This window comes from Oryctolagus cuniculus, chromosome 3 (assembly GCF_051225735.1).
Source record: "Oryctolagus cuniculus isolate XC-2025 breed Fujian yellow rabbit chromosome 3, ASM5122573v1, whole genome shotgun sequence".
Taxonomy (NCBI): Eukaryota; Metazoa; Chordata; class Mammalia; order Lagomorpha; family Leporidae; genus Oryctolagus; species Oryctolagus cuniculus.
In genome coordinates this window covers 29,220,689-29,247,177 of record NC_142869.1, presented here as the reverse complement: position 1 = coordinate 29,247,177, position 26,489 = coordinate 29,220,689, and the positions used below count along the sequence as shown (strand labels likewise).

General features: G+C 36.6%; 1 protein-coding gene across 2 annotated transcripts in view; it reads left to right on the top strand.

Moving 5' to 3' along the window:
• CPS1 (carbamoyl-phosphate synthase 1) overlaps window positions 1-26,489 on the top strand; it is a 149,897-nt gene that overhangs the window by 75,982 nt on the left and 47,426 nt on the right. For both annotated transcript variants that reach the window (XM_089329898.1, XM_002712455.6), the window contains 4 exons: window positions 306-424; window positions 23,794-23,935; window positions 25,666-25,731; window positions 26,188-26,251. In XM_089329898.1, the coding sequence (XP_089186024.1) occupies window positions 306-424; window positions 23,794-23,935; window positions 25,666-25,731; window positions 26,188-26,251 (391 nt within the window). The remainder of the gene's footprint in view (window positions 1-305; window positions 425-23,793; window positions 23,936-25,665; window positions 25,732-26,187; window positions 26,252-26,489) is intronic.

Here is a 26,489-nt window from a genome sequence, read left to right as displayed (position 1 = left end):
ATACTAAATTCAGGATATATTTTATTGGTAACACGGTCAAATAAAGAGAAGGGAGACAGAAACGGTTAAAGCACCAGTCCCCCCACCATTCCCAGATCACTCAAGACAGGCACTTCTTCTGTAAGCCATTCTTGGCTATAGCTGGCAGCACCTTTAGGTTTCTTGGCAAGAACATCAGCGATGTCAGTTTCATGTTTAATATTTCGGTCAATAACCGCAGGCTCTCTAACATGGGTGTTACTGGTTTTCCACCAAAGATGTTTATAAATGTTTGCTAAACGAAGCCTCTCTTCTCCTTTTGACAGGCCTTAGAAGACAACATGTCCCTTGATGAAATTGTGAAGCTCACATCCATTGATAAGTGGTTTTTGTATAAAATGCGAGACATTTTAAACATGGAAAAGACATTGAAAGGGCTCAGCAGGTAAGGTAACCTTGCTCTGATTCACTGTAAGGATCTGTTGGGCGATTTTTTGAGTGGTCTTCTTGCTCTGAAGCCTTGGGCTAAGATTTGGCCTCTGAAGTGAATGGGGCCAATTGCAAAACAGGAGCCGTAACCAGAAGATGCATGGTGGTTTTGAATTGTGTATTTTTTTTTTTTTTGACAGGCAGAGTGGACAGTGAGAGAGAGAGAGAGACAGAGAGAAAGGTCTTCCTTTGCCGTTGGTTCACCCTCCAATGGCCGCCGCGGCCAGCGTGCTGCGGCCGGCGGACCACACTGATCGGATGGCAGGAGCCAGGTACTTATCCTGGTCTCCCATGGGGTGCAGGGCCCAAGCACTTGGGCCATCCTCCACTGCACTCCCTGGCCACAGCAGAGAGCTGGCCTGGAAGAGGGGCAACTGGGACAGAATCCGGCACCCCGACCGGGACTAGAACCCGGTGTGCCGGCGCCGCAAGGCGGAGGATTAGCCCAGTGAGCCGCGGTGCCGGCGAGTTGTGTATCTTTTAAAAGATGTCTATTAATACTGCCACCCTTCCCATAAAACATCGTGATGATGTCATTAGGTCTCTTGAATTTATGAAAATTGGTGTGCATTAATGGATTCATATGTTATTTAATCATAAAATATTACCTAGATTTAAATTTTATTAGTCAACAATTAAATGAAGAATGTTTCTGTTGTCTATGAAATTGAAATTCTGAAGCCTATTTTTCCCTTTTAACATAAACCTACACATTGCCATATAGTGATAAGAAAATGCATTCCTCTTTCATTCTACTGATATTTTTAACATTGAGACTTTTCATTCAGCATACAAATAAGCCACATTCAAGTTTCTGTTAATAGACTCTTTACCTCTCACTAATTTACATTTTTATCTCCTTCATGGCCAATTATATTTAAATTTCATTTCATGTTGAGAATATTCTGATAATGTCAGTGTGTTAAAATCTACTTTTTAATTTTTCACTGGAAGGCCATTTAGTGGGGTCCCTCAGGTTTATGAAATCATGGATGGGTTTTAAACATGTTATCTTTGAAGATGTGATTGGGTTGCTATATTTGGCTAAACTAGATATGCATAAACTGGGTAATAAAGCCACCTACTTTTCTTTTTGAGAAAAATAGGTTCTTTTTCCTCTATTTAATAATTGCACATGTCGAGTACCTAGTTTTGAACACTGGGATTCCTTCCTGACAAGTATGAAATTAACTACAGTTGCTAATAAATCATCCTTTCTAAAGATCACATAAAATGAACACTAGATAGCAAATAAGTTAGGAACTGAACCTATACATTTGTCTTAGAATTTTGCTGACTTAAGCTTTTCTTTCTTGGTTTATGATGCCAGCAGAACTCCCATGTTGAATTATAGCAGGTTCCACTGTTTTCAATTTCAGGCAACTGATTTCAAATGCCAATGAAACCACTCCAATTAAACCACATGAGGGTGCTAGAAACTTACACTACACCAAATATAGCAGTGGAAGAGAACTGGGGTAGAAAATACCAGATGTTACCGTGATTTAAATTTTCACTAGATCTACTTTCTGGTATTGGGATAAATTTTAATGTTTTAATTGAGTAATTCTGTTGTAGCCAGAAGGCAGGTTGAGATTGTAAGTAAGTAGAAATAAGTCTATATTGATAGTGAAAAAGGTCTTTGGAGAATTAGAACCAATTACTTTAATAGACTATATATAGTGTTTTTCTGACTTCCACATTCTGTTGTATGTATTTGTTGATAATTTGACATTTTCAGGCACACAGCTAAATAAAGATATTTTCTGTTCATAATGATCCACATTAAAAACACTTTAAATAAACTAAATAATTAATAAGATTCTAAAAGTTTGCCCCTCCTGTGTATAGGTTTCTTGTGATTCAGGTGTGCTAAAGTGTCCATTATAGAGTGAAAGGTAAAGCAAACCTGGAGTGGGACTTGAGAGATGATCCATGGCATTAGTAAACTTAAACCTGAACACATTATCTGAGACATTTCATCCCTTTTTGGAGTGTCACGGGGGCACACAGAGCAATTTGGTTGTTCCCATTATTTAGAAGTGTTAGATAAAGACATAGAAGGGATGGTCACCACAGCTATCTGTCTCAATCTTTCTGTGGCACACAGGGGTCTGATGCTCAAGGGGCAGCAAAGGTGTTGGGATGTAAGTGTGAAAGACCTGAGTTTCCTTTTCCTGTTTTGATTAACCTCACCATTAGGCTGGACCATGAAACCTGCTTTTTGTCAGCCTGTAAATATCCAGAGAGGCTTAGTCATTATTGTTGCACCAGTCCAACAGTAATAGGAGCTCTCTATGAATACTTTGCACTATATAGCTGACTTAGGTATTGCTTGTTTGGAGAAGGGTTGAGAAGATCACTTCTTTGTTTTTTTGTACTTATATGTGGTTCACTCTGTTTCAAGATCTCAGTTACTTATTTACTGGAAATTCTGGCTTTAGAAGGAGGCCCAGGACGTAGGTATTTGGTGTTTATTAAGAAGATCACCACATTATCCTGGTTCAGCATAACTCTAGATCCAATGTGCCCCAGTCCTTCTGCACTTTTCATAAATGTCCTTCAGGAAATAGGCAAAGGGAAACTGACTTGGGAGGAGAAGAAACTTAATGAGAGGATGAAGTACAGAATGCTAGAGGTGGGTTCTGTTTCAGGATATTCCTTCCTTGTGCATTGGAATAGGCACAGGCTGTGCAAGCAGATAGATTGCCATGTAGTGCTATCCACTGTGGACCTTCTTCACTTGTCTAGCCTCAGATGTTTCCTGCTGATGTGCACTTCATAGTTTTGTGGTGAACTTAAATGATATAACCATAAGTGACATCTGGCATATGATGAGTGTCCAGGAAGGTTTTTTCCTCTTTTCCCCTGCAATCAAAGTGTTACTTATCATAATAAAAAAGTATTTCATGATTTTTAGATATATGCATGCAAAGGTTCATATTCAAAACCACAGTTTGCATTTGCTTCTGTATTTTATAATATATCATTTTAAAATTTTTCTTATTATTTTTCATCACATTTTTGGACATCAAATCTATTTGTAAGGAAAACAATGATATTATCAATAGCACTCCATTATGCTAATGAAGAGACATTCATAGTCTATAGTTGTTAACAATGTTAAAGTTCTTTGAAAACCCAGTAAAAACAATCAGTAACACATAATGGGAGTATCACTGAAACTGATGACCATTCTGTGGCTTGTATTTATATATAACATCAGAAACAAAGTCCAAAATTGATTGACAAATGCAATACCTATTTACTATACATATGTGGATATTCACAGACTGGAATAAGGGAAAACAATGATTATAATATGCCAGGAATTATGGGAATAACTGATGAGTTTTCTAAGCCTGTGTGAAAGTGAAAATTATAGTGAAAAATCTTTTTCCTTGAAAGGTAAATAGAAACAAGTATCCTGAAATCCATCCTGTTGCAGGAGAGAGTCACAGTGAATGGGACAGGTGTCAGAATAATTGACTCTGTCCAAACTCTGGGTGCTTGACCAATTTGAATTCAGTTTGCAGTCTCAAACACACAAACTTAGTGATGAAAACTCTCACAAAGAGTCCAGAGAAATACCTGTTCTTACCAACTTGGGTGATAAACATTATTCACCCAACTTCAGCAAAAATTTTCTTTTCCACTTCAATTTAACGACTTCTCCCCTTTCCTCTTAAATTGTTTATTGCTGCTCTAGGGCATGCTAGGGAAGCTAACCATTCTAGGCAGTTCCCCGAATTTATAAAGGTGGTAAAGTGGCATTAATTGACTCAGGGTGGTAACATATTTACAGTAGACTTCTTTAGGGTTTGTGAATTTTATCTTTTTTCAATGTAACATGGGTTGTACTTTGTAGGGTTCCAATTTCTGCTACACAAATGTGTTGAAATTTAGATGTTTAATGATCAACAATGATCTATTAACTTCGTATTATGAGATTACCCTGCAAGGAGTTTAAGAAAGGTGAAACATGTCTGAATTTTTAGTGGACCTCAAATATGTGTGCAAACTCTATCCATTGGTCTTTGCTGCTGAGCTGTGCAGACTTTGTATAGTTTTCTCATCTTACTTATTCTACTGACTAATATACTTCTCCTGGATAACACTTTATAAAATACTCAGGAAAGGAAGAATCAGCTTATGCTTATCTTTTAGAAATTTGCAAAATCTCATCTATAGCGTTTTCTCTTGTTATTATGTAGATTCAGTTTTGGTCATGAAAAGGATTCCAGCCTGGGGAGTAAACATACCAAATATCTTCATCAATTATATTCTTTTTTTTTTTTTTTTTTTGACAGGCAGAGTGGACAGTGAGAGAGAGAGACAGAGAGAAAGGTCTTCCTTTGCCGTTGGTTCACCCTCCAATGGCCGCCGCGGTCGGCGCACTACGGCCGGCACACCGCACTGATCCGATGGCAGGAGCCAGGTGCTTCTCCTGGTCTCCCATGGGGTGCAGGGCCCAAGCACTTGGGCCATCCTCCACTGCACTCCCTGGCCACAGCAGAGAGCTGGTCTGGAAGAGGGGCAACCGGGACAGAATCCGGTGCCCCGAGCAGGACTACAACCCGGTGTGCCAGCGCCGCAAGGTGGAGGATTAGCCTAGTGAGCCGCTGCGCCGGCCCAACTATATTCTCTTGAGGTAGCCAATTGCCTAGAGTTAAAAATAGGGAAAAGAATGCACTTGGAACTCTGTTAATGCAGAAATTTAAATTTTGATTCAATTCGGTAATTCTGAAAGTCTTTTCAGTGTAGGACAATAATCACTAAAATGTACGACTACATGTTGGTGCTCTTCTAAGAACATTATTTATTTAATCCTTACCACAAATGAAGGATGCAGTAACTGCCCTCATTGTATATCAGTAGTGAGCTGGAGGTGGAGAGATTCAGCAGCTTCCTCCATATTACATGCTAATAAATGGCAGAACTGAGGAGAACCCGAGGAGATCGCCACAGCCTAGAATATTTGCCATTTAATTGCTTATATTCAATATGTAATATATAAGCATTTGGTTATATAAAAGGGCCCTTCAAAGAATTTATGGAAAGCAGAATTAGAAAATAAATTTATTTTAGGGGCAAAAATTATGCAATACATGCATAGTTTTTTAAATCTATATAATACAAATTCCCAAACTTTTAGGACTTCTCAAATGCATGATCCAAAGGCTACTTTAAAATGTTCATGGAAAAATTAATTAAAACATTTTAATGATTTTTTTCATAATGCATGGAAAATGTTTATTAAGGAAAAGTATGCATGAATTTTAAAATTGTTTTTGCAACCAAAGATACACTCATACTATTAATTCTATTTTTCCATAAACTTTTGAAGTACATTTTTATACACATACAGAAATTTATATATGTTTGGAGGAGGGAATTTGAATTAGTTAACATCTGGAGAAAACAAAAACTACATATAGTAGACATTTTCAGTATAAACGTGGTAGTCCTGTCAATGTGGAGCCAGATTGTATGATAAAAGGCTACAAATTTAAAACTAATTAGTAGGTACACAGATCCTGTATTTAGGCCCTGATCGCTGTAATTTGGATAGGAGGTCAAATATAATAGAGTTTGTTTGTGAGTAGAAGCATTTTGGGGCTTCTCATATGGGATATTTTATTTAAAATTCAAATTGGATTAACAATTTTATATTGAAAGATAACCCTGATATTTAAAAAAATAGAAAAAAAAACATGGACAGACATAAAAAATGGTGAGAGCACTAATTGCCAGTGGGAAATATCTGCTTCCTTGTCTGTGAGTTATTTCAATTTTTAAGTTTTAAAATTTTGGTTATTGAGCTTTTTGGCTATTTCCAACTGACATACCTAGCTCAAGGATTTTATTATACTTGCCGAAGTTTTATTATTTTGCTCCTTATTAATAATAATTAAATTGAATTAAATTTTAAATTTGTGCTTCAAATGATTAGCTTAAAGAAAACAGCCAGCTCCTGGTCATGTTATGTCATGTTAAATTACAAATTGAAAGGTTTTCCATAATTTATGATAATTTTTTTGCATTCCTTTCAATTTGGGAAATTTTCCTGAAATGGACCATTGTACTCTCTGGATTTTATGTACAAGACATATTTGTGTAAGCAAAGTGTAGATGATGGTTTAAAAAGAATTTGTTTTATCCATTTTAGATGTTCAAAAGTAGGAGATATAATTATTGAGGCATAGTTTATAGTCTAATCCTTGGAAGCTAATATTTGGTTTCATTTCTCTATTAATAATTGACATAAGCTTAATTTACTGCGTATTTCTATACAAATTATCCAGAAATCATTTTTGTCCAAGATCCTATTTCCTTTTTTAGCTATCAAATTCCAATAATAATGTTATATTCTCTTCCCCCTTCACTTCCACTTACTGCTGTAGTCAGGCAGTGAAGAAGAGTACAGCACAGTTCTGAAGGGCCCGATTTCCAGCTGAACATCTCTGTGTTCAGTGTGATAAACTACACCCACTGGCGAGTGCTGAAAAGTCATAGGCATGCCTATTGCTTAGGAAAACAATCTAAGGAAAGCCTGAGTTCCACTTGAGCATTCAAGTGCTAAATTGAGCTCAGTAAAGTTAGTCATTTCCCTGCAGCCACAAACTTCTGGCAGATGTAATAATGCAGGTGTCACCTTAGCTGGAACACTCCCTTTGAATGTCCTCTCCTACACATGCTAGTTTCTATTGACTTTTTATTTAACTTGCTCATAAGGCATGGCAAAACCAGACAGGATGTTTTGTACTAAGATTTGATTGAAGCTTCCAGGGGAAAAGTATCACCCAAGAGTTGTTAGAGCTTAAGATGTAAAAAGAGAATGGTCAGTACTTTTACCTTCTGATGATAATTTATACTTCGTGGCAGAAAACGTTAAAAGCTTCAGCCTCAAAATATTAAACATAGAAGTAATATAGGGCAAGAAATATATATACATATAATATATATTTAATATATAAAATATATAATACATAATTGCATGCTCTATTTTTTATCATACGTTACTATGACAGGTGTTTTTGATTTATTGTTTGGATATAGAAATGGGAATGAAGATGACTAGTTATTTTAGTGGAACACACTGATTTGATTAGTAGTAATGGTCTGTGTCATTTTAAATCACAACCAACTCACACCATATTGCTAAGTCTTAGTTTCACCATAATTTAAAAAAAATCCCATTCTTATTTTACTAGGCAACCATGCAGCTAGTTGACTATTTGAGAGTATTTTTAAAAGTTCATGGAAAATGGAATTAAACAGTAAGTATATCTTGTTGCAAAATAATTTTGAAATCCAATCCTATGAAAGGTCTTCAGAAAGTTCATGAAATTGCATATAATGAAAAAATGATGCATAGAATTCAAAGTGATTTGCAATAAATGAATCAATGTTTTAATTCCATTTTCTACAAACTTTTGAAGTTCTGTCATATAGCATACTACATGTGAAGTAATTAACTTTAGAGGAAAACAACTTTACCAGTTACTACATATTACCATTCAATGGTTTTCATCTCTATCAACCACACATATAATTAAAATAATCAAAGATACAAAAAATTGGGGCTTATATAAGCAAGAAATTTTTCCCTGTGGGAAATTCTCTATTTCTGTTAACTCATGATGAAAATACATTTTATATTTAATTTACTTCTATATTCTATGTGATAAGATATTTCAGGTGATATAATAGATTGATAGGCCTCTTATTTTTCAAGTTATAGATTTATTGCATTAGATATAACATAGTTTTACAATAGATATTTATGATTCTGAGAACTCTTGTTTATTGGTTAGTGTTTCCATGGTTTTTACAAATAATAGTGAATTTTTTTAAAGATTTATTTATTTATTTGAAAGGCAGAGTCACAGAGAAGCACAGGCAGAGAGAGAGAAAACAAAAGAGAGAGAGAGAGAGAGAGAGGTCTTTCATCCACTGGTTTGCTCCTTAGATGGCTACAATGGCTGGAGTTGAGCCAATCTGAAGCCAGGAGCCAGGAGCTTCTTCTGGGTCTCCCATGCAGGTGCAGGGGCCCAACCACTTGGGCCATCTTCTATTGCTTTCCCAGGCCATATTAGAGAGCTGGATAGGAAGTGGAGCATCTGGCACTTGAACCAGCATCCATATTGGATGCCAGCATGGCAAATGGCAGCTTTACCTGTTACGCCACATTGCCACCCCAAGTGAATTTTTATTAGTGTTGGAGAGTACTTAAGAATCTGGGATAGGCAAGAGGACTGTTTCACATAAATGGCTTTCAGAGTGATATTCAGGTTGTCCATAAAGTACATTTTATATAATTTTCCTTTATTTTTATGCTGAATAGTTCCAAAAATCTTTTTTACTTAAAATAGCATATACTCAGGATGTTTCTATGTGTCAACCAATAGGAAATGATTAATAGATTATATCATGTAAATATCTCTGATGTCAATGCTTGATAGGCTATGTATGCGTTTGAAGGCATTTCTCTTTATTAAATGCTTTTATGAGACCAAATGTTCATCTATTCAATCAATAATATTTATTAAAGACTCACTATATGCAGGCCATTCTACTAGATCCAACAGCATTTGCTGATGAATAATTGTTAGCCATTAACATGCCTTCGATGCGTTTATATTCTATACAGCCAGCTGTACATAGAGTGGATGCACTAATGGACATATGAAAAGCAGGAACATGAATTCCTGAAAGGTCACTGGGGGTTAAAAGCAAAAGCTTTAAGACTTTTGCACATGTAATCTCATATAAATCTCAGCGTGATTACTTGGAAAGTATATATTCCTACATCATATTTATAGAAGAAACCATGGCTTAGAATGCTTAAATTAAGTCTCCAAGGTTTCACTGGTACTAGATGTTGGAGCTAGTATTTAAGTTCAGGATTTGTTCAACCCAAGAACAGAATTCTTTCCTTTGATATATCCCGGTGTCATGGAAACTGAAGGAAGAGAGAATGTAAAACAAAGTCAGTAAAATAGGGAGCCAATTTCAATAGTATTGCATGTTTTAGATAGAGAAGAGGGGAAGAGAATTGAGCAAGCCCACTAAATGTGGTGATAGGCGGGTAGGAGTAGATGCTGCACTACCATGACAGTGAGAAACAGGAAGTAGATTCTACCCAGGAACTGATCAGTTGTTTTTGTTCTTGTTACATTTATGCTGCTTCATAAAAGTGAGAATTTTACTATGAAAAAATTATAACAGCTTAATCACATAAATTAAAGTGGATATTATTTACTTATTTGGTCATTGTATGTAGTAGTAGAAATCACATAGCTTCATTCCTATAATTATTACCTACACGCTGGTATCATTTGCCAATTAAATAGCTAATTCCTTTAGGATAGATGTCAAATACCATAATGTCTTAATATACTTTTATTGTAAATCTTAGTAGGAACTTTTTGTTGGATTGTATGAGTTCAGAATACAATTTACCTTCCTAAGAACATCATTAGTTCTGAAACAGAAAAAAAATGAACTCCAATTCACTTACCCGATCTTTTCTTAGGAAATAGCATTTGGTATATTGCACAGAATAAACACTGAACAATATTTACATGATAATACATTGATTACATAAGGAAATAAATGTTATTGGAAGAAAGGCAAAAGGGAACAATCGGAATTTCTGTCATAACAAAGGATGGAGAATTGTAGTGCAGGAAAATGCATTATAATTCTTGATTGGTCAAAAGGACCCACAAAATTATTAACTGGAATACATACAATTGTCCAAGATATAATTGGACTCTGTTGTAAGACATCGTTAATCAGCATCTCTAGGTTTAAATTTTTTTTCCAAGTGGCTATAAATTTACTAATTAGCTAAGAAGTTTCAGAATAGACAGTTTTCTAATAAAAAGAGATTTTATTAGTTTTTATACTGTCAAATAATGACTATATATATAAAGGTATTATAAATTATATCACCTGTTGAAAACAAGATAGCACTAGTCCATTTGATAAAAAGTCTTCAAATTTGTATATTTTCTGAAAAGTTTTCAAGAGAAATATTCTTTTTTTAACTTTTATTTAATAAATACAAATTTCTAAAGTACAGCTTTTGGATTACAGTGGCTTTTTTCCCACCATAACTTCCCTCCCACCTGCAACGCTCCCATCTCCCACTTTTCTCCCATTCCATTCACATCAAGATTCATTTTCAATCATCTTTATATATAGAAGATCAATTTAGTATATAATAAGTAAAGATTTCAACAGTTTGCCCCCACACAGAAACACAAAGTGTAAAGTACTATTTGAGTACCAGTTATAGCATTAATTTACATTGTACAACACATTAAGGACAGAGATCCTACATGGAGAGTAACTGCACAGTGACTCCTGTTGTTGACTTAACAATTGACACTCTTGTTTATGGTGTCAGTAATCACCCTAGGCTCTTGTCATGAGCTGCCAAGTCTATGGAAGACTTCTGAGTTAGCCAACTCTGATCTTATTTAGACAAGGTCATAATCTCTCCTTCCTTCAGAGAAAGGTACCTCCTTCTTTGATGGCCCATTCTTTCAGCTGGGATCCCACTCACAGAGATCTTTCATTTAGGTCTTTTTTTTCCCCCCAGAGTGTCTTGGCTTTCCATGCCTGAGAAACTCTCATCGGACTTTTAGCCAGATCCAAATGCCTTAAGGGCTGATTCTGAGGCCAGAGTGCTATTTAGGACATCTGCCATTCTACAAGTCTGCTGTGTATCCCGCTTCTCATGTTGGATCATTCTCTCCTTTTTAATTCTTTCAGTTAGTATTAGCAGACACTAGTCTTGTTTATGTGATCCCTTTGACTCTTAGACCTATCAGTGTGATCAGTTGTGAACTGAAACTGATCATTGGGACTAGTGAGATGGCATTGGTACATGCCACCTTGATGGGATTGTATTGGAATCCCCTGGCATGTTTCTAACTCTACCATTTGGGGCAAATCCGATTGAGCATGTTCCAAATTGTACATCTCCTCTCTCTCTTATTCCCACTCTTAGCTTTAACAGGGATCACTTTTCAGTTAAAATTTAAACACCTAAGAATAATTGTGTGCTAATTAAAGAGTTCAACCAATCATATTAAGTAGAACAAAAAAATACTAAAAGGAATAAAATAGTAAGTTGTTCCTTGACAGTCAGGACAAGGGCTGATCAAGTCATTGTTTCTCATAGTGTTCATTTCACTTCAACAGGTTTCCTTTTAGGTGCTCAGTTAGTTGTCGCCATTCAGGGAGAACATATGATATTTGTCCCTTTGGGACTGGCTTATTTCACTCAGCATATTTTCCAGATTCCTTCATTTTGTTGCAAATGACATGATTTCATTATTTTTTTTTTTACTGCTGTATAGTATTCTATAGAGTACATGTCCCATAATTTCTTTATCCAGTCTACTGTTGATGGGCATTTAGGTTGATTCCAGGTCTTAGCTATTGTGAATTGAGCTGCAATAAACACTGAGGTGCAGACAACTCTTTTATTTGCCAATTTAATTTCCTTTGGGTAATGCCAAGGAGTGGGATGGCTGGGTTGTATGGTAGGGTTATATTCAGGTTTCTGAGGAATCTCCAGACTGACTTCCATAGTGGCTTTACCAGTTTGCATTCCCACCAACAGTAGGTTAGTGTCCCTTTTTCTCCCACATCCACGCCAGCATCTGTTGTTGGTAGATTTCTGCATGTGAGCCATTCTAACCGGGGTGAGGTGAAACCTCATTGTGGTTTTGATTTGCATTTCCCTGATGGCTAGTGATCCTGAATATTTTTTCATGTGTCTGTTGGCCATTTGGATTTCCTCTTTTGAAAAATGTCTATTGAGGTCCTTGGCCCATTTCTTATATGGGTTGTTTGTTTTGTTGTTGTGGAGTTTCTTGATCTATTTGTAGATTTTGTATATTAATCCTTTATCTGTTGCATAGTTTGCAAATAGTTTTTTCCCTTTTTTTTGGTTGCCTCTTCACTTTCCTGACTGTTTCTTTTGCAGTACAGAAACTTCATGAGAAATATTCTTAAATACTTGTAAAAGAGATGATTTAATTACAGAGGAAGGAAAGTTAATGCAAAGAAACATGTACTTGAGAATTTTTATAATAGAAAAATCTAGAGCCGGCGCCGTGGCTCAATAGGCTAATCCTCCACCTTGCGGCGCCGGCACACCGGGTTCTAGTCCCGGTTGGGGTGCCGGATTCTGTCCCGGTTGCCCCTCTTCCAGGCCAGCTCTCTGCTATGGCCAGGGAGTGCAGTGGAGGATGGCCCAAGTGCTTGGGCCCTGCACCCCATGGGAGACCAGGAAAAGCACCTGGCTCCTGGCTCCTGCCAGGATCAGCGCGGTGCGCCGGCTGCAGCGGCGGCCATTGGAGGGTGAACCAACGGCAAAGGAAGACCTTTCTCTCTCTGTCTCTCTCTCTCACTGTCCACTCTGCCTGTCAAAAAAAAAAAAAAAAAGAAAAAAAAAAAAGAAAAATCTATACTCGTATGTCTCTGGTGACCTTAAGGTGCATTTCTATTATGATACAGGTGGAAAACGCCACTGTTCTATTTTTATGGATGGTGAAACTGAGTCAGACTGAGGTGTGTGTCATCCGTTATGTCACACCAGTCAGAGGAAATCAGGGAATCTAGCCCAAGGCTTCTTTCTGCCTCAGTTCTAGTCACTACCCCTTTTCAAAAGCTTCTTTTTACAGATATGACTTTTAAATCAGACAGCTGGATATCAGCTCTTCCTTAGCTGTCAGGTTGTGAGCTGCATGTTTTCCTGCTGAGTTGTTGACCCTATTTAGGGTAGGGGCAGTGTGAGGACTGTGCCCTTTTCAAGAACACTTGTGGAGAAAACTTTGGGGGCCTGGCAGCGAAAAGGCCCCTGTAAGTCACCTGTGAAGTGTGAGAACAATTTTCAAGAGTACAGACATCTTAGGATTTTCTCTTTAAATTTTGCTTCATGTATAATAAAACACTATTTATAAGTATACACACATATATTTTTATTTCTTTATGCACATATATCTTTCTCTAAGATATATACATACCTTCTGTGTTCATGCAGGTATGAGCAAATAACTCCTGAGTGTGGAATGGAAATTAAATTTAGGCAAGCAGGATGTCGGAGCTATAGTTACAGAAGCTAGATCATCAATTTCTGACCCACAGAACTTTTTCACCTGCTAGTTCTTGTCTGCAATGCCTTTATGGAAGCATAAAGCCTCCATGTGTGACCTTGGAGATGAAATGTGTGATTCCATCCCAAGGAGCAAAATGCAGCCACCATACAGTGGGGTGCAGGCTCGTGAGCACATGCTCTTCAGATCAACTCTATTTGCAAGGAATAAAGTGTGTGTTGGCCCTCCCATCTCAAGGTGTGGGTGCATGAATGCTCTGCAGGAAGGGGACTAGCTATGCTGCCAGGCAAAACACAGGTGATCTGTCAGTGCCTTCTGCTGAACTCCTGCTCCTTCTCTTCCCCTCTCTTCCCCCTTAGTCCTTTTCCTTCCGTCCTTTTCCTCCATCATTTGTGTTGATGAAGCACTGTTTACCTCCTTGACATTGTGCTAAACGCTTTACACATTTATCATTTCATCTGAGTGATGCATATTATTTTAAGGATAGTTGGAGCCTGACACTAAAATATGGCCAGTTTCTAGAAATCAAAGAAAGTTATGTAAAGAAAGTTATGCATTTGAGTTTTTTTGTTGGTCATGAATAGTTTATGCATTTAATTTTTTTGAGGTTCATTTCTTTCCTCTGTTACTACACAAAATATTCTGTTTCTTTGATAAAAAAATCATGCAAAACATCTCTTTATGTTGTGTCATAAAAATCCATGGACATTTAAAATAATCTTTTTTAATTTCTTTGTCATACATTTAAGGTTACAGTTCTTTTTTTGTACATTTTTCTAAATTTTTCCATTATCATTAGAAAACTTTAATGTATGCATTCTTTAAATTGAAAATGGTTTGAGGATATATCAAAATTAAATTCCAAAAGACTCATTTAGTTCATAGCCAAAATAAAATATTTGTATGAGCTTTCAAACTTCTTGATCTCTCTTGTTAAGTAAGGTCACTCTTTTATTTTTCTTTTTCTAAAAATTTTTTGTTATATAGGTTTCATGTATTTCACATATGTAGATTAAGAAACATAGTGATACTTCCCACCCAATCCTCCCTCCTGCCCAAGCTCTAACCATTTGTTGCTTTGGACAACAAATCCAATGTTTGGAAAATTGCTGTTTGGAAATGACTTAATTTTTAAAACATAATATATGTGCTATTTTTTGAACAAATTTAATTTTTTTATTTCATTTCATTTGAAGCACACATACATACACACACACACTCACACACACAGAGATTTTTCACCTGGTGGTTTACCCCCCAAATGCCAGAAACAGCCAAGGTTGGGTCAGGCTAAAACCTGGAGCCTAGAACTCAATCCAGTGTGGACAAGATGTAGGTAACTGAGTCATCACCTACTGCCTCCCAGTGCGCATATTAGCAGGAAGGTGTATTCAAGCAGAGTAGCCAGATCTTGAACCAGGCACTCCTATATAGATGCAGGTGTCCCTAGGAGAAAATTCTGTTATTTCAAATGCCTGCCTCAGACTGAATTTAAACAACAATGATACAGATCTCTAAATATAGGAGAGTTTTCAAATGAACTTATTTGTGAAGTGGATTTTAATACAAAAAAGAATGCTTATTCAATCTCAGTTCTACTGAAGCTTTATAATGTTTCTACCTGTGAGATTTAAATTCTGAATTTATATTCATGAGAAAACCTTGCATTTCCTTACTGACTATGTCTTTATTTGGGGAGATTTGATGGATTTAAAATTGTAAATAAGCATATTAATCAGGAATAACAGAAGCAATATTCCATAGTAAGGACTTTACCTTTTTCTCAGTCTAATTAAGTGAAACTTACGTAATTAGAAATTTCTTTTTCTAATGTAATAATAACAAAACTTTTTTTTATTTTATGATTTATTTATTTATTTGGAAAGCAGAGTTAGAGAGAGAGAGAGAGAGAGAGAGAGAGAGAGAATATTTCATCTGTTGATTCATTCTCCAAATGGCCACAACAGCCAGTCTTGTTATAAAGCCAGGAGTCTGGAACTCCATCCAGGTCTCCCATGACAAAACATTTTCTTCTACACTGATATGATTTATTACTTTGATCAAGTGGTTTGCCTTTGTTTTTCATCTTTGCTATATCAACAGAAGTGAAAGAAAGAGTCCTAGTATTTTCAATAAAAAAAAAAGCTATAATAAACTGTGATCTGTTGAGGCTTAAGTATTATAAATAATTAGGCTATTTGTCCATTGTTAGTCAATTCTAATACTATATTCAATAGTAAATGAATAATAATGAATTGAAAGTAAGATCATAATATTTATGAATTATTATAGTCCTTAAAGATTGATAAAAATGAATTTAATATTCAGGAAATTAAAATTACATCTTTTAAAATATCTACAATATACATTTATTATTACATTTTATTTTTACTCTTGTTAATATCCTTTTAAATAGAATATGTTTTAAGTATCTCATCTCTTGAAAACCAATACTTGACACATTACAGCATTTTGGTGACAGTGCTGTGGTGATAGAGCATAGATCCTGATTCTGTTAGATAATTTTTATGATGCCATACTTTTCCCTGAAGTTTGAGCTAGTTATTGCTCATCTTGTACATAAAAGAGAAATATCAAAGTCTTCCTTAATTTCTTCAAAGACCTCTTTGCTATTTAGAAATAAATCATGGAGCTCTCAAAAATTAAGTGAAATTTCTAAGCATTTACCCAATTGCCTAGACTTTTTAATTTGACTTTTTTTTTTTTAATTTTATTCATTTATTTATTTGAAAGAGTTACAATGAGAGAAGGAGAGACAGAGAGAGAGATCTTCCATTCACTGGTTCACTCCCCAAATGGCTGCAACCACCAGGGCTGGGCCAAGGCAAAGCCAGGAGCCAGGTGCTTCATCTAGGTCTCCCACGTGGGTGCAGGCATGCAAACACTTGGGCTATCTTCCACTGCTTTTCCCAGGTGCATTAGCAGGGAGCTGGATCAGAAATGGAGCTGCCAGACTGGTGCCTATATGGGATAACGGCACTGCAGATGGTGGCTTAACCAGCTGCGCCACAGAGCCAGCCCCATTTGCCTTGATTTTTATTCTTTTGCTTGTCTAAATACCTCTGCTGTTTTTGAAAATATCTTGTTCATTTCTTTAAGGGAATAGGTAACAACCTTTCTTTTTATGATAAAAATGAGAAGACAAATAACTTCTCTACAGATGGCATTATTGTGACTGTGGCATGGTCCGTGAAATGCCAAAAATAATCAGTGAAGCCCTGTAAAACTCAGAGGAGGGCGTGGTGAGGTGTTGCGAGGCAGAGAACATGTATCTTCATTCTTTTTCCTTTTTAATAAAGCAAGAATCACTTCTGAGTATCAGGTGTAGCAGCTTTTTCTGCTTCTGTTTTTTGGGGGATTTTTTTTTAAAGAGGATAATAATAAAATTGCAAGCCCATTCCATAATTGTAGGCCAAGTGGAGTGCTCATTTTCACATTAGAGCTTGTGCAATCTGGAGGGAAATTTGTTTAGTATTACTTGTGAGTTGGTGGATCAGATAAAAGCCAGTCAAGTGGAAGAGAGGACTGTGTGAAGTGCGCCGGCTCCCTTGGTAATTGCAATGCTGCAGGCGTTCCTCCAGTCAGTTAATAGATTTCCCCAGCTCCTCTGTGCCAGGTGAAAATTTCCTCATTAAGGGGAATTTATTCCATTTCCTTTTATCATTTATTATTGAAGCCTAAGTGTGAGTGGAGAAAGTTTCAGAGAAGACGTAGAATGCTAAACAACAAAAATCTACATTGGAAGTTGAAGAGGGGAGAAGAGAAAGGCTTGTGTTGTTTATCAACCGGCGAACACACAGGAGACTTCTCGCTGTGGAAGCTGAGCCATGATATCTAACCATTAAATGATTATGGCAGAGTGTGCAAAAGTCTGATTGTCTGATTTTAAGATCTTTATTCTTCCTCTAAAATTTCAGAATGTCATTTTATCCTGCTAAGTAGAAAGAAACAAGATTATGAAAAGGCTAGTTGATGTGTCTTTATTTGATTGTTTAGATTCTGTTAAGCAATGGTGAAGTCTACCATTTTATGAGTTTGTCCTTGAACTCTGAAAGCAAAGAAAGCTGGTAGGAGAAAGAAAAATTGCATATATAGCATATTTTAGCGGACACACTTCTAAGTGTGGGTTTCATATGTATATATTTTAAAAGTAAAAATAAATAGAATGCCAGTACACAAAAAGACATACCGAACAACAGAAGGGTAATTTATTATACATATTTCAAAATTGTGGGGTTTTGTGCAATATGTTCTATTCAGCTGAACACATTTCTTGCCTGGTATAATGCTCCCTTGACGGATGATATAATATAAATGGAGCATTCCCTATTGAGTTTTCAAAAAGCAGTTTTGAATTATGAATTCAGCATTTATATTTCTTATAGTGATTATTGTGCTTTAAGTTTGCTTCAAATTAAGGTATGTATTTTCCTTTGGAAAAATAAAAATATTAGAGCCCTGTTCTTAAAATAAGCTTTTACATAGCTTGACTTAAAAAAAAATTTCCAACTTACTCTGATGGAAATTCTTTTTTAGCAAACAAAATGGAGGGTAGCCTAATATGGGCAGATAAAAATGAGGAGCATGTATCTGAGTCTTCACGTTGTTAAATGAGCTTTGTGTTCACTTAAGATTATTCATCTTGTATTTGACTCTGAAGAGGTTTAACCTTATCTAAATCACTGGTCCAGAGCTAATGAATCGTGTCTTCAAACTGTCTCTTCTTTTATATTATTATAATGGGACACAAAATAAAATTTTGTATCTGAACAAGTTGGGAACAAAGTCAATTTTTCTTCTGTGTGTAATGACATGCCAGCCAGCCTTGTATTATGCAGAAGCCAAGAGAAATGCTGAGCAAGTCAGCCTAGCTCTCTGTCTTGGAGTTAGGAGTGCCCTGCAGAACTGGAGAGCATTCAGTGTGGAAACTGTTCTGACTTACCTGTGTCTTTGGACTGCCACAGTGCGTCAGGACCAGCTTTGTACCTTAGTGAGGAGGATTGCAAAATGCTTTGCACAATTTCATGAGCATTTCTAAAGAGTGGAAATTAATAACCAAAGGGACAGAAAATACATTACTTTGAGCTTTTTGGGAGCTCACCTACCCACTATTTGTATTTAAGTTAAGGTAGATGAACATGAATATACTAATATGCCATTCAATTTAATACACTCTAATTTCCAATGTATTTAACAAGATCTAGATTTTTGGACATTGTGTAAAAGGTAAAGCCATTTCTCACTCACCAGGAAAATGTCCTAAGAATCAGGTAATGAGTTCAAAATATGTGTTGTGGAGGTGTAGTTCAATGTGCCTGCTTCAAAATTCTCACCTGGTATGATTTGATGGGACACCTGTTTAGAAAAAGTTTTCATTTCCATTTTGAATTAGCATTCACAATCATTATTTTATGCTACTGTTGCTCTTCTCAGAAATCTTTAAATAATCAGTTTTCTAGGGTGTAAGATATTATGGGGGAACAGCAACAATTGAGGTCATCTTTATGATTGTTAACTCTTTTTCTTGCCTCAAAAGCTGGGCACATATTAACTAACTTCACATTTTTACACAGTTGGCCAATTCTGTCAATCATTCTTTCTAGTCTAGTGAAAGTGATCAGTTTCAGCTCATAATTGATCATAATGATAGGATTAAGTGTCAAAGAGATCACATAAACAAGACTAGTGTCTGCTAATACTAACTGATAGAATTAAAAAGGAGAGAATGATCCAACATGGAAAGTGGGATACACAGCAGACTCATAGAATGGCAGATGTCCTAAACAGCACTCTGGCCTCAGAATCTGCCCTCAAGGCATTTGGATCTGGTTGAAGCACCCATGAGCAATAGATTTAATTCAATTATATTCCTCTAATAGAATTTCATGAAAATGTTTTATTTAGTACAAGTTAAATCTTCTAACACCACATTGTTATATATTTTAATTTCATTGTATTGACTATCAGACTAATATAATTGAATTTTATTATGTTGAATATTGCTTGAAATAGCATGCCCACAGGTATTTGTTTAGAGATGTTTTGCAGGATTATTTTATTCTGTTCTTAGCTCTTTAAAATTTATTTTTGTATGCATTTTGAAATCCAGTTATAAATCTATTTCAATCACTACTTCACCTTTTCTATAAAATAAAATAATTAGAATGCTGAAGATTCTTTAATTCAATTAATAAATATTTATAGAATGACATCTGTGGGTGAGATAATATGCTAGGCTTTGAAATAATCTGGCAAATGAGTCAAATATATTCTGTGCCTATATGGAATTTAAGTCCTGCAGAAAAAACTTCAGTGGTGGGTAAAAGTTAAGAAACGTTAAATATATCAGGTCATGAGGATATATTAAACTGTATGGCTCTTCCTATGCCCAAAGTTCCAAGTAAAAGATACAGGAGCCAAGAAAGGTCAGTGCAGGTGAGGGCAAGATGGGAGGCTACACAGATAAGACTTTGGTTTAGTTGAGCTTTGAAGGTGACTGGGAGTTGGGGCAAAGTTGAACAGGTAAAAGGTATATCAAAGGCAATATAAGGGAGGGGAACAGAACAAATAAAATCTATACTCCAGAAATGCACATGGGGGAAGTGAAGAAATGAATCCAGTTTGAATGGGGCATAATCACAGAACCACAAAATAATCTGATATTGGTAAGTGGAGGCAATTTATAGAGATTAAGTCTATTATGATGGTTGGGATACCCAAGTGAAAAAAGGTTCTCAAAATTCATACACATAAAGACCCAGATCAGAAGTTACACAATAGACAAGAGGCAACAGATTTTAGATTTATCAACCAACGATGCTACTTGAGCCAATGACGGTGGCTAAATTTATGGAGGAATAGAAGGTAGCCAGACTAAAACAGGTAACAGTAGGTAGAGCCGTGGGGAAACAGAACAGTGAATGGTTATTTTGAGTAATAAAGTAGGTGACAAGCAGCTTAGTAAAAGCCAGAGGGGATATCTTTCTAAAAAATGAAATATTAAAAAGGTCATATAATGACAGTCTGAAGAAAATTAAAATTAAGAAAATGTTTCTGTGTGTATAGAAACTCTATGATTATTGTTGAATAAGCATACTCGTTAGGATGGTAAATGCCAAAGCCATTTTTAGAAAATAAACATGGAAGGTGGTCCACAGACTGTCAAAGTAGGAGGTTACAGAAAGTGTTAGCATTATCCCAATCAAGATACCAAAGACATTCTTCGCAGATCTAGAAAAAATGATGCTGAAATTCATATGGAGGCACAAGAGACCTCGAATAGCTAAAGCAATCTTGTACAACAAAAACAAAGCCGGAGGCATCACAATACCAGACTTCAGGACATACCACAGGGCAGTTGTAATCAAAACAGCATGGTACTGGTACAGAAACAGATGGATAGACCAATGGAACAGAATTGAAACACCAGAAATCAACCCAAACATCTACAGCCAACTTATATTTGATCAAGGATCTAAAACTAATTCCTGGAGCAAGGACAGTCTATTCAATAAATGGTGCTGGGAAAACTGGATTTCCACGTGCAGAAGCATGAAGCAAGACCCCTACCTTACACCTTACACAAAAATCCACTCAACGTGGATTAAAGACCTAAATCTACGTCCTGACACCATTAAGTTATTAGAGAACATTGGAGAAACCCTTCAAGATATTGGCACAGGCAAAGAATTTCTGGAAAAGACCCGGGAGGCACAGACAGTCAAAGCCAAAATCAACTATTGGGATTGCATCAAATTGAGAAGTTTCTTTACTGCAAAAGAAACAGTCAGGAGAGTGAAGAGACAACCGACAGAATGGGAAAAAATATTTGCAAACTATGCAACAGATAAAGGGTTAATAACCAGAATCTACAAAGAGATCAAGAAACTCCACAAAAACAAAACCAACAACCCACTTAAGAGATGGGCCAAGGACTTCAATAGACATTTTTCAAAAGAGGAAATCCAAATGGCCAACAGGCACATGAAAAAATGTTCAAGGTCACTAGCAATCAGGGAAATGCAAATCAAAAGCACAATGAGGTTTCACCTCACCCCGGTTAGAATGGCTCACATACAGAAATCTACCAACAACAGATGCTGGCGAGGATGTGGGGAAAAAGGGACACTAACCCACTGTTGGTGGGAATGCAAACTGGTTAAGCCACTATGGAAATCAGTCTGGAGATTCCTCAGAAACCTGAATATAACCCTACCGTTCGACCCAGCCATCCCACTCCTTGGAATTTACCCAAAGGAGTTTAAATTGATAAAGAAAAAAGCGGTCTGCACCCTAATGTTTATTGCAGCACAATTCACAATAGCCAAGACCTGGAACCAACCTAAATGCCCATCAACGGTAGACTGGATAAAGAAATTATGGGATATGTATTCTTTAGAATACTATACCGCAGTAAGAAACAACGAAATCCAGTCATTTGCAACAAAATGGAGGAATCTGGAACACATCATGCTGAGTGAAGTAAGCCAGTCCCAAAGGGACAAATACCATATGTTCTCCCTGATCGGTGACAACTGACTGAACACCAAAAAGGAAACCTCCTGAAGTGAAATGGACACTATGAGAAATGGTGACTTGATCAGCATAGCCCTGACTGCTAATGGACAACTTAATACATTATCCCTCATAGTATTTTTTTTTTGTCTGTTCTACTTAATATGACTGGTTTAATTCTGTAATTATCACACAGTTATTCTTAAGTGTTGAAAATTAACTGAAATGTGATCCCTGTTAAACATAAAAGTGGGAATAAGAGAGGGAAGAGATGTATAATTTGGGGCATGCTCGGGCTGACTTGCCCCAATTGGTAGAGTTGGAAACATACTAGGGGATTCCAATTCAATCCCATCAAGGTGGCATGTGCCAATGCCATCTCACTATTCCAAGTGATCAATTTCAGTTCACAATTGATCATAATGAAAGGACTAAGAGTCAAAGGGAGCACATAAACAAGTCTAGTATCTGCTAACACTAACCGATAGAATAAATAAAGGGGAGAGTGATCCAACATGGGAAGTGAGATACTCAGCAGACTCATAGAATGGCAGATGTCCTAAATAGCACTCTGGCCTCAGAATCAGCCCTAAAGGCACTCGGATCTGGCTGAAAAGCCCATGAGAGTATTTCAGGCATGGAAAGCCAAGACACTCTGGCAAAAAGATCTCTGTGAGTGAGATCCCAGTGGAAAGAACAGGTCTTCAAAGAGGGAGGTGCCTTTCTCTGAAGGGAGGAGAGAACCTCCACTTTGACTATGACCTTGTCTAAACAAGATAAGAGTCGGAGAACTCAAGGGGCTTCCATAGCCTTGGAAACTCATGACTGGTGCATAGGGAGATTACTGATGCCATAAACAGGAGTGTCAATTTGTAAAGTCAACAACAGGAGTCACTGTGCACTTACTCCTCATGTAGGATCTCTGTCCTTAATGTGCTGTACACTGAGGCTTAATGCTATAACGAGTACTCAAACAGTATATTTCACTTTGTGTTTCTATGGGGGTGCAAACTGTTGAAATCTTTACTTAATGTACACTAAACTGATCTTCTGTTAAAAAAAAAAAAAAAAAAAAGAAAAGAAACTATCAATTCCCAACTTGACTCTCACTGGGATTAAACATGACAATAGGTCTGATCTGATTTCATCATCATTTAAAAAAAAATCATCTATTATTTTTCACTTTATGTTTCTGTGTGGGAACAAACTGTTGAAATCCTTACTTAAGGTATACTAAGCTGATCTTCTGTATACTAAGATAATCGAAAATGAATCTTGATGTGAATGGAAGGGGAGAGGGAGTGGGAAAGGGGAGGGTGGTGGGTGGGAGGGACGGTATGGGGGGGAAAGCCATTGTAACCCATGAGACGTACTTTGGAAATTTATATTCATTAAATAAAAGATAAAAAAAAAAATAACATAGGACATTAGAAAAAAAAAAAAAAGAAAGTGTTAGCATTGCAAATATAGACTTCATAGCAGTTAGAAGATTTAGTGGGCTATTTATTTGTGTACTTTTAAAAGATAAGGAGGCCCAAATGTATTCTAAGGTAGAAAATAAGGAGCTTTGGGTGTTTTTGAAATTGAACAGTTCACTGCTTCTTACTGTGTTTGATACAGACTTGAATCTCTCTTTTCCATTAAATTCTAGTGATTCCATTACAGAAGAAACACTGAGAAAGGCAAAGGAGATTGGGTTCTCTGACAAGCAAATTTCAAAATGCCTTGGACTGACTGAAGCCCAGACAAGGGAGCTGAGGTTAAAGAAAAACATCCACCCTTGGGTTAAACAGGTAAAGGAATATCCTTTTTACTATAGAATTTCTGTGATGAAATATAGGTAGCCACTCAAAAAGCCATGGTTAATAAAAAGAAGGCTGGAACTAGAAAGTGACTCTACTTGTCCACTTGATGCCCCAGGTGTCAACAATTTTACTCAACACAAATTTATTTATGCTTAAAGTAGAGAAAATGAAGGAAAAGCTTGGATCTAAACATAAGAAAATTTACCTGATTTTCTTGTTTTTTTTTTTTTATTTTATTTATTTATTTATTTATTTTTTGACAGGCAGAGTGGACAGTGACAGAGAGAGACAGAGAGAAAGGTCTTCCTTTTGCCATTGGTTCACCCTCCAATGGCCGCCGTGGCCGGCGCGCTGCGGCCAGCGCACCGCGCTGATCCGATGGCAGGAGCCAGGAGCCAGGTGCTTTTCCTGGTCTCCCATGGGGTGCAGGGCCCAAGCACTTGGGCCATCCTCCACTGCACTCCCTGGCCACAGCAGAGAGCTGGCCTGGAAGAGGGGCAACTGGGACAGAATCCGGCGCCCCAACCGGGACTAGAACCCAGTGTGCCGGCGCCGCTAGGCAGAGGATTAGCCTAGTGAGCCGCAGCGCCGGCCGGTTTTCTTGGTTTTAAATGAGGAAAAAAAAAAAAAAAAAAAAAAAAAAAAAAAAAAAAAACCAGCAACAGGCCAAAAATGTCCTCTCCTCTGCTTTTTGACTTGTGTTCAGATATCTTTCCTGTGTGCTTTGAGAGAAATCCTAAATGTAATAAAAGGACTTGCAATACCATAGGAGCTGACCCTCTTGAAAAGGATGGTTATCTCCTTCAGCTCTAACATTTTACGGAGTAATACTTTATTTTAAGTGCTCTATCATTATGGTTCATTTAGTATTCATTGTGATAGGGCTGGGCATAATGAGCTAATCTAGTATTCATTACAATCACACATGAACATTCATAGGTGTGCCACTGTGATCTTCTTTTTTCTCTCCTGCCTTTAATGGAGGGGATGTCTTGGTGTAAAGTACCACCAGCTGGTTTTTGTCCTTTAAAATCATTGACTTTTCTCTGTGTGCTCAGGGGGCAAATGCATACCCTTAGGTCTCAAGTTTAATGCTAAATATTTTCTATTCAGCAATTATTATCTTTCTTCCTTTTCACCTATTTTATACCAGCTTGCACTGTCTGCCCTTCATTCTTGCTCACTAAGCTGAGATACTGGCCCTGGAGAGATGAATCGATTTACTTTTTCTAAATATGTTCCATGAGATCCTGTTCTCTCACCCTTGCTCATGCTCTATGGTATTTTTGTCATCCCATTTTCTGTGCCATAGGTCGCTTAAATCCTATATATGAGTTTACAAACCAAAGACACCCTTACATATAGGTCATTTTGCTCTGATTTCAGAATGCACACACAGCTGCTTTAGACAGCAGGCTGCGTAAGTCTTCCTGGTAACTGGTTGACCACATGACCACTTTTTCTGTTTTGGATAGGTTATTACTACATTGATGGTTTAATGATGTCTGGGTATGTGTGTGACCACTTATTACTCAAGCGTTAACTATATCATCACCATTTTATTCTCTCATTTTCAGAATTTGAAAGCAATTAGACTGTAGATATATATGTCTGTATTTGATGGTAACACATTAAAAGAATATCAATACAATATCAAAATGCAGTTTTGAAAACAATATGATACAAGGTAGACATATTTATTTATTTTTCTCTTGCAGATTGATACACTGGCTGCAGAATACCCATCTGTAACAAATTACCTCTATGTTACCTACAATGGTCAGGTAAGAACTATCAAACTGTTGTACTTAGAGAGTTCTAGATTTAGTAGATGATCCACATTAGGAAATATATAATTTTTTGCATTTTTTGATTGTTCAGTGATCTCAGAGTAAAAATGGAACCACGTGGATTAGGTATAATGATGTGGTTCTGTATTCAGTCTTTTGAGAAATGCCTTAGATATTGAAGTCAAACAAGTGAAAAGGTGAGGACAATGCTTATATGAGCATATAACTATGCTCTTCTCATGACTATTTAATTTTATATTAGTGAGCTGGACCTATTTTTTTTACAAACAAGTAGAGTTTATGTAATACTTTATGAGTTCCCAGAGACCAGTAGAGAATGCACATGAACAAGAATTAAAAAGACACACTTAAAGACACAACAGATAGTAAAATTAAATGGGAGAATAAATAATAATTACTTCAACTTCTGTGTTTTTTATTTTCCTTTAGGAACATGATATCCAGTTTGATGATCATGGAATGATGGTGCTGGGCTGTGGCCCATATCACATTGGTAAAGTGATGAATGATGTTTACATTGAACTTTAAAATTTTAGATAGCTATTCTCCCACACTGAGATAAAATGATTTAAACAGCTATTTAGTGCCATAAGCTAGACTCAAACACAGATCTCAATGAGAAATTCCATTTCCTTTCATTCACTGATCTCACTTGTTTATCATTTTCATCCTCATAAATGGATTCACTGGGGTTGGAGAATGGATTGACTTTCACTATTTTCTGCTAACGT